The sequence below is a fragment of the Plasmodium malariae genome (assembly GCF_900090045.1).
Source record: "Plasmodium malariae genome assembly, chromosome: 5".
NCBI lineage: Eukaryota > Apicomplexa > Aconoidasida > Haemosporida > Plasmodiidae > Plasmodium > Plasmodium malariae.
Genome location: NC_041779.1, coordinates 384220 through 401178, shown reverse-complemented (window position 1 = coordinate 401178; position 16959 = coordinate 384220). Strand labels below are relative to the sequence as shown.

General features: G+C 23.8%; 2 protein-coding genes and 2 non-coding genes across 4 annotated transcripts; 3 read left to right on the top strand and 1 right to left on the bottom strand.

Moving 5' to 3' along the window:
* Positions 1 to 2011: 2011 nt before the first annotated feature.
* On the top strand, positions 2012 to 2542 carry PMUG01_05016400 (early transcribed membrane protein; the record flags this gene model as incomplete). Its single annotated transcript, XM_029003358.1, has 1 exon — positions 2012 to 2542. One exon carries the CDS (start codon positions 2012 to 2014, stop codon positions 2540 to 2542), a length of 531 nt encoding a protein of 176 aa, XP_028860311.1.
* Positions 2543 to 8151: 5609 nt separating this feature from the next.
* Positions 8152 to 8311, top strand: PmUG01_05016300. Its single transcript, XR_003751932.1, has one exon. It is a non-coding gene; the product is annotated as an rRNA (ribosomal RNA).
* A 1099-nt stretch (positions 8312 to 9410) lies between these two features.
* On the top strand, positions 9411 to 13396 carry PmUG01_05016200. Its single transcript, XR_003751931.1, has one exon. It is a non-coding gene; the product is annotated as an rRNA (ribosomal RNA).
* A 2090-nt stretch (positions 13397 to 15486) lies between these two features.
* Positions 15487 to 16566, bottom strand: SIAP2 (sporozoite invasion-associated protein 2, putative; the record flags this gene model as incomplete). The annotated part of the gene is made up of 1 exon (XM_029003357.1): positions 15487 to 16566. One exon carries the CDS (start codon positions 16564 to 16566, stop codon positions 15487 to 15489), a length of 1080 nt encoding a protein of 359 aa, XP_028860310.1.
* Positions 16567 to 16959: the final 393 nt, after the last annotated feature.

The window sequence follows — 16959 nt, the reverse complement described above, 5'->3', positions numbered from 1 at the left end:
AATGTAAATTGTTACTCAAAAGTTTCTCTAGTTAAGCAAAATATTTTTTATTTGAAATATATGTTGGTTATTTTTATTTAAGATATGAATAAAATTTAATAAAAGGAAAAAGAAATATGTATATTTTTTGGCAAGGGTAAAAAATTAATATAAATATAAATATAAATAGTATCCACATTTGTAAATACAATATTCTGGTTGTACGCCTTTTCATATATTAACTGTTCGTCTTTATTAATATAACTGCAACAATTTATGCTTTAAAATTGTGAAATTTTTCTATAATTAAGGTGTATATTCGTTCATGTGTGTACATATGTATGTATTAATATATCTATACATATATATATATATATATATATATATATATATATATATATATATATATATAAATTTAATAGTAATATACTTTTTTTTTTATTCTTACCATTTATATGTCTTATTTAACGTATTTACCAGTGACATAAAATAAGCAAGGGCTATATTTTCAAATTAATTAAAATTCATATATCGAACTGACTTTATTGTAAAACAGTTAAAAGGTCAAGCATTATATATTTTATTAAAAATTACAAAATATTTACAATATTGAATAAATTTTTCGATGAAAGTTTTTGAAATTAAAAAATTTATTTAAAATAAATTAATAACATTCGCAATTAATTTTGTATATTTTTTTGCTAATTATGGTATAAATGAATTTAAATAAATTTAATACATATATTTCAAGCAATTTAAGATGGGCTACGTATGTATATTATTATATGTATGCTATGCATATAAGTACATAATGTACTTTTGTATAATAACATATTGAGGTGGCCGTTCCTCAAAACATAAGATAACTACCTATTTAATAGCATATTTCAATAATACTTTTAATTTATTTGTATAAATATGTTATCATCTTTTTCTTTTGTTAAATTTCTTTATATAATAAAATGGTTACAGCATATATAACATAGACGCATTGATAACTCATTTGTTTTATTTTTATTTTGTACATTATTTTAAATTAATTAAGTGGAATAAGGGCATCACAAAAAATATATACGTCATTTTTAAAAAGACCAAATTAATAGTAATTTATTTTGTAAAATTGAAAGGAGTATATAAAATTAAGCACAAATACTATTTATCAAATATTAAAATATTCGTTAAAGATATAATTTAAGCTGTTTCTTGTTTCGTACTGTTGTTTTGTTGTATTGCATCCTCAAAAATAAGTAATAATACATATTTTTTATATATATACATACATTTTATAAGAGAGGAATATATTAAAAATTATGTTAACAGTGATTAACCAATTTTAATTTTTTTTTTTTTTTTTTTAAAAAAAACTAATTTGAAAAGAAATTGTTTTGTTTTGTTTTTGTTATAATGTTTTCTTTAAATGAAGTTAAGATAGAAAAAAAAAAAAAGTGCAATCGGAAAAAAGTACATGACATTTTATTTATTATAAGCTTAACATAAAATGAAACACATTAATTCAATCCTTAATGAAATTCATTTATTATATAACCCAAAGTGAAAAACACTAAAAGAGAAAAAAAGAAAAAGGAAAAAGAACAATAATAATGGACTTTTCCATAATACATGCACTTACATTACAAGAAGTCCACATGCATGTAAAAGACACTATAAGGTGATAAACAGATGAAATCATACATAAAAGGAATAAATCAGATGTAACTTTAAAACAAAAAAAAGATAAAAACAAAAATAAATGAATAAATAAATGAATAAATGAATAAATGAATAAATAAATAAATAAATGAATAAATACATAACGTCACAAATTAAAAGAACTTTTTAATATTAGAAGATTTAATTCATTTATGATTTTCATATAAATAACACTGTTATATATATATATATATGTACATATAAACACTGTTACATATGTATGTATATACATATATAAAAATGTATATGCAAATATTGTATAAATATTTCACTAATTTGTAAACACATCTTATTGATTTTTATCGCGACATCCTTCTTTAAAATGAGAGTTTCAGCAATTTTCTATTTTGTTAATATTTTATTTCTAGTCAGTTTGATAGTGCCTTGTATGTGCACAGAGAATGTAATGCAGAAGAAAGTTAAGAGTGCATTCAATTCATTAAATAACAAATTAAGGAATTATGATGATAAAAAAAAAAAGATAATGTTAGCCGCAGCTGCAGGAGTATTAATAACCATAATGTCAGCCGTAGTTGGAGGAATTTTTTATCGTAGACAAAGTAGTAAAGATAGATGGGATAATCCTGATTTAGTGGATGACGTTCATAACCTTGTACTAGAAGCTATAGAGTATGGCATTCTGTTTACGCATAAGAATTACTATGGTGGTAAAGATATTGATAAATCATTTCCAAGTGAAAAAGACATAAAGAAATACCTTCTAAAGAATTTAAAAAGTGATAACCTGGATCTAACATTTTCACAGAAGCAGGATTTAATTCGTATGATTCCTTATATTGAACTTAATATCAGAAAGGCTTGTTATAACTATGAAAATACTAAAATACAATAATATATACTTATGTACGTACATATATATATATATATATATATATATATATATATATATATATATATAATGAAGTATTAAAAAATGTGATAAAAGAAGGGTGTGACCATTTAGGAAAGATCATAAAGTACATGCATATAACATTTATTTAATATTATTTAGATTTTAATGAGTAATATTTTATATTTTTATGATTACATGTTTTAGTAAATTATATGGTATATTTGTTTTTATGAATTGTACATAATTCTGTAAAGTTTAACTAATATTTTTGAGAAATTTAATTTAGTTTGTTATGTATATATATATATATATATATATATATACAATTTTGAACTTTTATTTTTCTATTCGTATATAATACATAACTTCGTAGTTACACATACATAAATATTATGTTTTGCGGACACCTTGATAGAGTTTTATTTTAAAAAAACAAATAAAATATTAAAAAAAAAAAAAAGACAGTTATAAATATTTATTAATATAAAACATTAATTCTTTTCATGTAAGGCACATAAAATAATAAACATAAAAAAGAAAATTAGAATAAAAAGAATTTCGACATATTGATACCTACCTAAACATAAGCACGCGTACATATATATACATACACTTATATCTATATCTATCTATATGTATAGATAGATAGATACATATTAATGGACAACTTTGATAATAGACTAAATTTTAAAAATATTATAGTCTTCCTCTTTGCATGGGTGGAGAAATCTTTTTTAGAACGAAAATGAATGCATATAATTTACAAATAGTACAAAAAATAAAGTTAATAGGATTATAAAACTGTATTAACACTTTTTTTAACATCCAAAATTTTCCTTTTTTTTTTTTTTTTTTTATAAATTTCATAAAAAAATACTACTAATGATAAGAGAAACAACTTTTATAACTTTTTATTTGCACATTCTATTAATATGAGTATATGAAATATTTTTGGTTAGTACACCTATGTATAGTTCTATGGTTCGAATTGTTGTGTGAAACGAATTTTCCTCTGGGACATCTAGCCTAAGATTTTTTGAGGAATGTATAACCAAAAAGAGCAAATTCAATAAAAATAGTTATTAAAATAAGAATGTTTGTAGTAAAGAATCTTATTCGATAAGAATGATATTATATTTTAGGGAAAATGTATACTTGTTAATATTCAAAAATTTTTATTATAACATTTTATGAATTCTCTACTTACATTGAGAGAATAAATAATCTTATGCATTGAAAATATGTTCAGGGAAACATGTTCTCACAAGTATATTATTCCAATATATTTATCTAAAGGGACTTGAGATGATACATGCCTAGTTAAAATTTATGTAAGCTTTGGTGTACAATATAGAGAGTGCATAAAAAGTTATAGCATCTCTTGAAAACAAGGTATATTTAATGGTATTAAAGAGTAAAAAATATATTATGTTGTATTTGAAGTTTAAATTATCCTGTAGGATAGTTACAATTACCAAAATGGACTTTATATATATTCTGGTAAGAATGGGTCATATATTCCTTATATGTAATAAGTGTAAATACTCTTCCAATTATATTTGGGGATGATATAAAAAAAAATTAAATAAAATTTGTTAAAACGAATTCGAGTTCTGATAATATGTAAAATTAAAAAGAAGGCGCGTTAACAAAATATTTTAATGCAACACTTTTTTAATAGGATTTTACAGCCATATAAGGGGAATAAAAATTATGCCTATCATACAATATAATGTGGTATATAAAAAAAAAAAAAATTAAAGTTCACACTTTTAAACAATATGTAACAAAAAAGAAAATCAAAAGCTTTATGGGATTTTTTCATACAATATGACATGAAAATAGTGGAAGATCAATAAAAGAAGAAATGTAAAATATAAAACAGCAATTTGCCGAACTTGTAACTCCTGTGAAGTAAAATATTAATTATGCCTCTTACATGTACATTTTCTTAAAAATGGTAAAATGCTGGTTACATATATTCAGATACACCCCCCATTAACAAGATATATATAATATGATATTTATGTATGAATTAAATGCAGGGGAATTATTGGAGTAGGAAAGCTGATATGATATAGTAGTCCTATTATTTCGTTACACTGTTGACATTTGAATTCTTTTATATAATTTTATTTATATTTATATTTATATTTTTTTTTCTTATGCATTTACATTTATTTTCACATAGTATAATTTTTCTTATTGATTTTTTTTATTTTATTTTATTTATAAATGTTTTAAATTTTTGAGCATTAAGATTTTTCCTTCATAATTTATTTTTAACTTTATACCTTTTAAAGTATTCCTTTATTTTCTTAATATATTAGCTTTTTTTTTTTTTTTTTTATATAATATTATTTTGCTTAATTCAGCTTTAGTATTTATTTAAGATATTCCTTTAATTCCTTGTTATACTATTTTTTTTTTGTTTTTTATATATAATATTATTTTGCTTAATTCAACTTTAGTATTTATATAAGATATTCCTTTAATTCCTTGTTATACTATTTTTTTTTTGTTTTTTATATATAATATTATTTTGCTTAATTCAACTTTAGTATTTATTTAAGATATTCCTTTAATTCCTTGTTATACTATTTTTTTTTTTTTTTTATATATAATATTATTTTGCTTAATTCAACTTTAGTATTTATTTAAGATATTCCTTTAATTCCTTGTTATACTATTTTTTTTTTGTTTTTTATATATAATATTATTTTGTTTAATTCAACTTTAGTATTTATTTAAGATATTCCTTTAATTCCATATTAAACAAGCTTTTTTTTTTTTTTTTTTTTTTTTTTTTTATTAATGTTAGTGTTATATATATCATATATTGGTGGTATATATAGCTATTTCACATGAATTTGTACTTTCACCTAGGAGCAAGGATGTCTTGGTCAAGCTGTTTTAGTGAGTTACTTTATAATATGTTATTTATTTTCTTTTCTTTCATGTTTGCAGGCGTTTTAATGATTTATCCTTCTTATTATGTATTTTGTTAAAGCAAAAGTTTTTCCTTGTTTCTGCAATTGAGGAAAAAAAAAAACAATATAGAAATAAACATATAACGTTGGGGAAAAACGATCCCATTGTGCGTAAGCACTCAAGAGGTTTCGCATTACTCAGAATTGATTTATTTTTAGTAAAAAAATTTGCAATTTTTTATTCAAAATTTTAATTTTTTTGTTTAATTTTTTTGTTCAATTTACTGGTTCAAAATTGAAAAAGAAAAATGAGTTTTCTTTATTATACTTACCACCCACTGCTTTAATTTTTTAGTATGGTTTTAGTATGGAGAATTTCCGAAGCAAAAGTTTTGCCTATTTTGTACGATTGAGGGAAAAAAAAACAATATATAAATAAACATATAACGTTGGGGAAAAACGATCCCATTGTGCGCCAGCACTTAAGAAAGTCTCGCATTACTCAGAATTGATTTATTTTTAGTAAAAAAACTTGCAGTTTTTTATTCAAAATTTTAATTTTTTTGTTTAATTTTTTGGTTTAAAATTGAAAAAGAAAAATGAGTTTTCTTTATTATACGTACCACCCACTGCTTTAATTTTTTAGTATGGTTTTAATATGGAGGATTTCCGAAGCAAAAGTTTTGCCTATTTTGTACGATTGAGGGAAAAAAAAAACAATATATAAATAAACATATAACGTTGGGGAAAAACGATCCCATTGTGCGTAAGCACTCAAGAGGTTTCGCATTAATCAGAATTGATTTATTTTTAGTAAAAAAAATTGCAATTTTTTATTCAAAATTTTAATTTTTTTGTTTAATTTTTTTGTTCAAAATTGAAAAAGAAAAATGAATTTTCTTTATTATACGTATTTATTGTTTTAATTATTTAATATATTTAGTATATTTAATTATTTAGTATATTTAGTATATAGGATTTAAGTCATTTACCTTTTGGAAAATAATAAAATTTTGGAAATTAGGAAAGAAAACTTATAACATATGAATAATAGTAATTTTGCTTAGTAAGGACGAAAGTTTTATATAAGGATTTTTATTATTAATTTTTTTACAGTATATAGACCACGTACAAAAATATAATACTTTTTCTTCATAAGGATGAATAAGTTTTTATATAAAAATTTTAAATTATTAATTTATGGCATACATAGACCACATAAAAATATAATACTTTTTCTTCACAAGGATGAATAAGTTTTTATATATACATTTTAAATTATTAATTTATGGCATACATAGACCACATAAAAATATAATACTTTTTCTTCACAAGGATGAATAAGTTTTTATATAAACATTTTAAATTATTAATTTATGGCATACATAGACCACATAAAAATATAATACTTTTTCCTCACAAGGATGAATAAGTTTTTATATAAACATTTTAAATTATTAATTTATGGCATACATAGACCACATAAAAATATAATACTTTTTCTTCACAAGGATGAATAAGTTTTCAGAGTAATTATATATATATATATATATATATATATGTTATTTTTGTATTATTATAATTATTAATATATTCGAATACACCAAAAATAGGTGGCTCTTCTAAGTAATTATTTTTTTTTTTGAGCATAAAATGTAACATTAATAATTTGGTTATATTTAGTTTTTAATATATTTAAATTTTGTAATTTAAATATATTATATATATTTTTTTATTTTAATATTTTAATAGAGTATATATTTTAATATTCTGAACTTTTTTAATATTATTATATTTGAATAATAATTATTATGGATAACGAATTTTTTTACAAACACTACTCGTATAAATATTTATGTAGTAAAGGTTATATAAAAATATTAAAAAGAATGATTTTGCAGGTGTATACTTACAATTTTTACCATTCAACAAAAGTTATTATGAAATTTTTTACTATGCATGTTATTATTATATCATCATAATTCTCAAAATAAGAATAAAAATAATATAAAAAAATAATGATAAAGCAACAACATATAACTATAACATTATAAATATAAAAAGAATTGCAATAAAACTTTTTTTAACATATATACAAATTTTGAAATTATATATATTACAGAGTATATCAAACATTTAAATAGCCAACTGTTATAACACACAGTTTTTTTTTTTTTAACATGAGAAAGTTTTTAAATTTGAAATAAATTATTATAGTAATTTTTTAATAAATTTTAAATATTATATACTGTAAATAACGAATTTCGTATATATAAACAAAATAATTTATAGAAATAAAATTGAAAATTAAAAATCATCATCGTATTCAGTATCATTAAAATAATACTAATGATAAGGATGGTTTCGCTATAACTACTTACAATTTTAAAAATATCAACATTTTTCATTTGATTTTTTTTTTCAGTGTTATTGTTGTTAAATTTGTATTTATTATAGCTTTTTCTTTATAAAAATCAAAAGTTTATTATATTAAACTTCATTTAAAACTAATGCAAATACAACATTCAATCAATAATATTAATTTATTTTTATATTCATATATACTTTTATGTATGTTATATTTAATAAATCATTATAATTATTATTAATAAATATATATTTATATATAAACACCTATATTATTTATGGCATACAAATAAAATATACTATATTTTTGTACAGTCTTAACGATGGATGTCTTGGTTCCTACAGCGATGAAGGCCACAGCAAAATGTGATATGCAATGAAAAATGCAATAACTGTGAATCATCGGAACGCTGAATGTAAACAAAACTAATTCATGAAATATTTGAATGTAGTATACTCCTATTTTTATTAGATTTATTTTTTACGCAATTTTTATATTGTTAAAAACCACCAGTAGACAAATTTACGCTTTAGTATAAAAGAAGGATGCCATGTACTTGTCTGAGAGCTCATAGAAAGAGTTTGGAGTTACCATAGGAATAAGGTTTTATATACTGCGCCTTGAAATGTATCAAAAGTGAACAAAAAAATGTTTCTCGCATGTACAAAAATATATAAAAATTTATGCATAAGGGTGTGTTTTTTTTTTTATCCTTTTTATTATATGAAGGAGAAGGAAGAAAATATATATTTATGCTTTATTTTTTTTTATATTTTTGTACATAAGAGCCATTTTTGATAATGAAAATAATATTATTTATTTTATTATATTTTTTCTTTTTATAATAGTTATAAATAATAAAAACATTTTTGACTTTCAAGAGGAAAATCAGGAGGTATGTTTTTAAACTTTGGATTTTACTTGTTTTTATTGGTTAACTACTAAGCCGAGTTTCTACAGAAGCGAAAAATGTTCCTTGCTGCAGAGTATAATAGAAATCTTATTTTAAGTCTTTATGCTTCGGAATCAATGTCGGAAAAACAATGCATGGATATATACATATGTATTTTATTATATGTGTACGAAAAGATCAAGGTGCTTGTTCTTTACACTTTTATAGTGTGATGATACTAACGCATTTGATTATGTTCTTCGGTTTCTTTGCTGCCATGTAGTATAAAAATCCATAGCGCAATTGCTTTATTTTTATATGTAATGTGATGCTGCATGTATTACGAAGCTTTTTGATATTAGTACTCAAATGTTTTATATATTTTTATAAAATATATAGTAATGTTAGGTACTTTATTAAAATATACTACATAGTGTGTGAGGTGTAGATAATTATATGGATTATATAAAACTTTTGCACGTTTTTAATGTGCACTAATAATACCTTACGTTTTTTCTAAATAATTATTCTATATTATCCGCACAATGGATAGTTATGTGGTAGCGTGTATTTGCGGTAACATGTTATCACAAGCTATGTGGTATTTTTCAATAATTTTTATATATCAATAAAAAGAGTATAAGAAATAAAAAGAAACTAAAATAAATACTGATAAAATAGGAGGGCAAATCCGCCGAATTTAAAGCATATAAGTAAGCGGAAGAAAAGAAAATAACAATGATTCCTTTAGTAACGGCGAGTGAATAAGGATAAGCTCAAATAGGAAAATCCTTTATAAGGTTATAAGCCTTTTATGGGAATTGTCATGTTTTTGAAGTACTCAATTGTTATTTTTAATAAATATACACGAAGTGAGCAGGAATGCTCCTCCAAAGAGGGTGAAAGGCCCATAGTTTATATTTATTATTTTTTCAATAGATTATTTCTTGTAGAGTCGTGTTCTTTGAGATTGGAGCACAAATGTGTGTGATACATTTCACATAAAGCTAAATATGTGTAGGAGACCGATAGCAAACAAGTACCGTGAGGGAAAGATGAAATAGTACTCAGGAATGAGCAATTAAATAGTACCTGAAATCGTTAAGATGGAACGGATTAAAAAAGAAAAAAATTAAGGAGGAAAAATAGTTCTTTTTTGGGTTATTTTTCTTCTTTATTAAAAGAAGCATCAGTGATATTGGATAATTAAGATAAAACTATTTGATGAAAAATGAATATAAATTTATTTTTTATCTTTCTTTTTTTTCCACTAATGGTTAAAAAATATGGTTTTATAAATATTTTTTAATATTAATAATTATTTATATTGCTGAGGAAATTGAATATTGTAAGAATTTTTATTCTTATTTTTTAAGTTGTTTCTAAACAGTACTTTTTTAACCCACTCGTCTTGAAACACGGACCAAGGAGTCTAGCAAATGTGCAAGTATAAGTGATAAAGATATTAATCAAAAAATATGTTATTTTTATAATATATAATTTTATGCGTAATAAATGTAATATATATTTATTGTAGAATTGAATGAAAAGTAATTTTCATTGAATGCATACAATTACCGGTAAGCAAATTAAGCTTTATTGAGTAAGAGCATATTTGGTAGGACCCGAGAGGCTTTGAACTAAGCGTGGTGAGATTGAAGTCAGACGAAAGTCTGATGGAGGATCGAATTGATACTGACGTGCAAATCGTTCATTTCAATCACGTTTAGGGGTGAAAGACTAATCGAAAAGCCTATTAGCTGGTTATTTTCGAAATATCTCTCAGGATCGCTGGAGTTGACTTATATAATTTTACCAGGTAGAGATAATGATTAAAGGAATCAGGGAAATTGTTTTCCTTGACCTATTCTCAAACTCCCAATAGGTAAAAAGGAATAAAATAACTTTTTTGTATTTTGTTCACTATTTTTTTATTTTAAATAAAATAACTCCAAGTGGGCCATTTTTGGTAAGCAGAACTGGCGATGAGGGATGCTCCTAACGCTTGGATAAGGTGCCTAAATATTCGCTCATGAGATCCCATAAAAGGTGTTGGTTCATAATGACAGTAGGACGGTGGTCATGGAAGTCGAAATCCGCTAAGGAGTGTGTAACAACTCACCTACCGAATGAACTAGCCCTGAAAATGGATGGCGCTAAAGCGGATTACCGATACCAGGCCATAAAAGGAATTTTTTAAAGTAAAAGGAAAATAAAGTTTTCTTTATTTTTTTTTTTTATAATCCTTTTATGAGTAGAAAATCGTGGGGTTTTGTATAGAAGTGAAATACGTGAGTTTTCATGGAACATATCCCTAGTGCAGATCTTGGTGGAAGTAGCAACTATTCAAATGAGAACTTTGAAGACTGAAGTGGAGAAGGGTTTCTTGTCAACTGTGATTGTACAAGAGTTAGCCGCTCCTAAGGGATAGCTGAAAAGTGTTTATATGGGGGAGTGTATTTTGTAAGAAATATACATCTCCGTCTCAAAAGGGAAACCGGTTGATATTCCTGTGCCGATAATATTTTGAGTGCAATAAAGATGGTAACATATATATAAATGAACTCCTTTACATAGGTCTTACTCTCGGGGTGCGTTTTCTTTGCACTTTACCTTTATAGTAAACCTTGGAATCAATTTACTTGGAGAAGAGGTTCGCTGAAGCAATTCAAGAGAGGTAGTTAGGAAATAGTATGTTATATTCTATGAATATATATATTATTTTGTTTCTACTTTACTTGTTTTGTAGCAATAGTAATTCGTTTTTATGAATTATCCGAAGTTGGTAAGAACTATCCATGAAAAAAGGAGGGAACAGCAAATAAAGGGGGGAAGTTAGAATGTACTTTCGTGGTATTTTTTAGTTTTCATATCTTTGTTTGTATACTCAAAGTATTTGTATGAGCGTACCAACAACCGCATCAGGTCTCTAAGGTTAACAGCCTCTGGTTAAGTAGAAAAAAGTAGGTAAGGGAAGTCGGCAAAATAGATCCGTAACTTCGGAAAAAGGATTGGCTCTGAGGACATTTGAGTAGAGGAAAAAGAAAAAGGGAATGGTTGAGAACAGACATATTGAAGATATTATTCGTTATTTATTCAATGAGGGGTGTTATCATTAATATTTCTGTTCTTCTTCTATTTCTTTGACCTTTCCCCTCTATTCGATATTGTTTTATTGTATCTGACAGTATGATAGAATAATATTCAAAATGTTAACATCAAGAACTGAAACGGACAAAGAGAATCCAATTATTTTATTAAAAACCATAGCATTGTGAAAAATGCCAAAAATGGTAATAATCACAATGTGATTTCTGCCCAATGCTTTGAATATCATTTTGGTGAAATTCATTTAGGCCCAGATAAATGGCGGGGGAATATACGTATGACTCTCTTGGGTTATCCAAATGCCTCGTCATCTAATTAGTGACGAGCATGAATAGATTAATAAGATTCTCACTGACCCTACTTGCTATCTAGCGAAACCACAGCCAAGGGAACGGGCTTGGCAAAATCAGCGGGGAAAGAAGACCTTGTTAAGCTTTATACTCTAGTCTGGCTTTGTAAAACGACTTAAAAGGTGTAGTATAAGTGGGAGTATGGACTAAAAAAAGTTTTTACGACAGTGAAATTACCACTACTTTTAAAGTTGTTTTACTTATCTGTTGATAAGGAAATATAATTACACTTCACACTTTAAGAAAGGTGGTGTATATATATTATATGAATTAATAAGTAACTACTTATTTGTTCATGCTTCACTCCCATATCTTATGGAAACATAGCCAGGAGGGGAATTTGACTAGGGCGGTACATCTGTTGTTAAACTTAAACGCAGATGTCCAAAGGCAAGCTCAAAGAGAACAGAAATCTCTTGTAGACCAAAAGGGAAAAGCTTGTTTAATTTCTATTTTTAGAAAAAGTAGAAAACGTGAAAGCCGTGGCCTATCAATCCTTTATATTTGCAAAATAACAGAATTTATTTCTTAATGTGCATATATATAGAGGTATCTGAAAAAAGTTTCTACAGGGATAACTAGCTTGTGGCTGCCGAGCGCTCCTAGCGACGTAGCTTTTTGATTCTTCGATATCAGCTTTTCCTATCATTGGGACGCAGAAGTCTCAAAGTGTCGGATTGTTCACCCGCTAATAGGGAACGTAAGCTGGGTTTAGACCTTCGTGAGATAGGTTAGTTTTACCCTACTGATGAATATTATAATTTTTTGTATATTTTTAATTATATATTGTATTGTGACAGTAATCCAACTTGGTACGAGAGGATTAGTTGGTTCAGACAATTGGTACAGCAATTGGTTGACAAACCAGTGTTGCGAAGCTAAGTCTGTTGGATAATGGCTGAACGCCTCTTAAGCCAGAAACCATGCTGATTAAACAATACTATTATCACGCTCTTTTTTGTTATAATTTTACTGCAAATGTAAAAGAGATATAATATATGTAACGCTTTTTATGATATATAAATAATCCTATTACTTAATTTCATTCCTTTCGGTTTCGGCTTATAGGAATAAAATTATGTATATTTAATTTAACAACAAAAAAGAAATTCACAAACTGTAGACGACTTTTTTGCCTCGGGGTGCTGTAAACATGAAAATAAACTTAGTTTTATGATCTGTTGAGGCTTATCCCCTGTGGTAATTGTGCTTCTTTAAATTAACAATAAATTTCAGTAATAATGAAAACATATTAATAATAAATATAAGGTCATTGTAAAAGATCATATTATTTTGTTATTTTTCTACAGTTTTAACCATATAAAAATTTTACATAAAATTTATTTAAAATATTGGAACAATGGTCATTTTTTAAATGCACATATATATATTATTGCTTATATATGTTGAGTTCATGTTTTAAATATTTTACGTGTTTGTTTTTCTATGTGTAGTGTTTGTATATTTTTTCCGTATCTATATTTATGTATATTCACATATTAATTTTGTGTTTGCATGGATGTAATGGTGTTTTATGACTTAATATAAAAGATAAAATGATAAAAAAGGAATTTTGATTTTTAAACTTTATTATTTGATCACAGTTATATGGTTAATTTTAAAGCTTATAAGTTAACTTTTTGTTATTCACTGTATAAGTTATAAAATATGACTTAAAAATTATAAGAAATGTACTAATTAATAATAAAAGTAATGTAATATACACGAATGGTGGGTGTTAAGTTTATTAACCTTACTAATTTTACAATATATGTTATTATTCTTGCTGTAATACATGAATGGTGGGTGTTAAGTTTATTTAACCTTACTAATTTTACAATATATGTTATTATTCTTGCTATAAATTTTTTAAATATTACATTTTTATATCAATGAAATAATTTTTCAAAAAAGTAACCTGCATATAAAAATTATACGTATTGTATTTATATGTGTTTTGTTTTCAAAAAATAAAAAGCTTATAAAAATTATACGTATTGTATTTATATGTGTTTTGTTTTCAAAAAAAAAGCTTATAAAAATTATATATACGTATTGTATTTATATGTGTTTTGTTTTCAAAAAATAAAAAGCTTATAAAAATTATACGTATTGTATTTATATGTGTTTTGTTTTCAAAAAATAAAAAGCTTATAAAAATTATACGTATTGTATTTATATTTTTGTTTCAAAAAATAAAAAGCTTATAAAAATTTTAAGTATTATTTATGCGATTTCTGTTTCAAAAAATTAAAACCTTATAAAAATTATACGTATTGTATTTATATGTGTTTTGTTTTCAAAAAATGAAAAGCTTATAAAAATTTTAAGTATTATTTATGCGATTTCTGTTTCAAAATAATAAAATGTATACATAATCTTTATTGTATATAAGTTTAGTAGTCACCATGTATATGTACTTAATTTTTTAAAATATTTTTTTTAATTACAACCACCAATAAAACATATGTATATTATTTGATATAATTATTATATAGTTGAATAGCATAAAGTTGGAAGTTAATTTAAATAGGAGGTAATAATTTTATTATTTTTCTTTCTTATTTTTTACGTTATTTCTCTTGTGTATGAAATTTTATTTTTTTAAATATTACTTTAAAATGTTGGTAAGTTATAAAAGCTTATAAATAAATTAAAAAAAAAAAAAATTAAATTTATATGTACACATTACATAATATAACACATTACATAATATATATTAATTCTCATTGGAGCATGCAAAATTTTATACCAAATATAAAATGTGAGTAAAATTAATAAAAAAATTGAATAATATTATATTCAACAATGAACGAAAAACAAAAAACTATTTTTTGAAATTTAATAAATTATTTATAAGTACTTCATATTTATATAAGATCTTTGTTTTATTTAATATGAAAAAATTAAAATTTTAATTTTTTAAAAATTTGTTCATTAAGGAGAACGAACAAGATAACAAAAATATATAAATAAGAATATTAATGGATAAACGGATATATTATTCACTTATATGTTTAAGTAAACATTTGTACTGTATATATTATGTGTTATTAATATAAATGTTCTGTATAATGAATTATTAAAGTGTATATTTATGATATATTTCATGTTACGACAAAAAACATATTTATTTTGCGTTTAAAAATATAATGGGAAATTATATATATTTATTGTAATTATATTAAAATATGGGTAATATATATTGATATAACAATTATATGAAGAGAATAATATATACTAGGAATAAAGAGAAACACCATATTTGTAATATAATAACGTACGAGGACTATATTTTAATTTAATTTTTTGTATGTTTTTTGTAATAATTTTTTAGCATTCTCGAATAACATTTCTTCTTCAGAACTATTTAGTTGTACAAAATTCTTACGTAATAGTAATTTAACGAAAGATGCTACCTCCTGAAAGTTGTTTAATATATATTTTCTACCAAGATCATTTTGGTTTTTAAAATTATCAAATAATAATTTTAATATATAATTTTCAATATTTCTATACTTAACTATTCTATTATAGAATTCGTCAAGGGCAAAACGTTCTCCAGGCATTTTATTATGTCCTGAAATATTATCGCTCAGATTATGTTTTACAAGAAAATCATCATAAGTATAATTTATTACAAAATTTTCAAAAGGATTTTTATTTTTTCTTTTTCTAATACGAGACCTTTCGTTAAATGCATTAACCATGCCATCGTTTTCGTCGTCAGATTTTTTGGTATCATTTTTATTATGTGATGCATTTGTTTCATGGGAAGGTATATTTTTAGTGTAGTCGGATTTCTGATTATTTACATTGAAGAATTGTAGCTTACCAAAGACTATTTTTTCATCGTCCGATTCTTCTAATTCGTTGTATTCACTTGATGAGTCCTCAGAATCATTATGTTCTTCTTTATCATAACTTTTTAAATTTATATTATCTTCATCCAGTTCTTCATATGAATCGTAACTATCGTATTCATTGTTTTGAGGCAAAGAGCTTTTTGACTTTTGAGATTTGTAATTTTTGGATTTCGTATTTTTTTTTTTGGATTTTTTTTTTGAGGAATTTTTAACTGCTTCATATATTTCGTTAAAACCTTCATCTTCTGGAACATATTCAAAATTCTCGAGAGATCCACTAAATTCTGATAGTAATGAATAATTTTCATATAATAAATCTTCTTCAAGTGATGTCACAAGTTCTTTGAAGGATTTACCAAACATATGATCTATACTAGGTCCGTAATCTACATTTGTGTTAAATGTTGGATTTTCTAGCGAAGATTGAGTTTCACATGATAAACTTAACTGAACTATATTTAGAAATAATACTAAATTAAAAAAAATATAATATATTTTTAATAACTTCATTTTAAAGGCAATATTGACTTGTACTCACATGTACGTTTTTTTTCGTGTTTATAAATAATTATATATATATATATATATGAATTATAAAAATGGATTTTCTAGTTTTAGATAAAAATATTATAAGGACTAAATAAATATTGGTTCTTTTATTGTTATAATGGTATGTACGACATTAAAAAAATATTGTACAGAAAAAATAATAAAAATTAGATTAGAATAATTTTAATTATTTTTTAAATATTTAAAAACTGTGGTTTTTTTCTGGTTAAATATAAAATATTTATGATACATCTTTTATATTATATCACTGAAGGCACATGTGGAACATACAAATATATATATTATGCGCATATATTTTTTCCTTAAAAAAGACAAAAAAAAAAAATTAAAGTA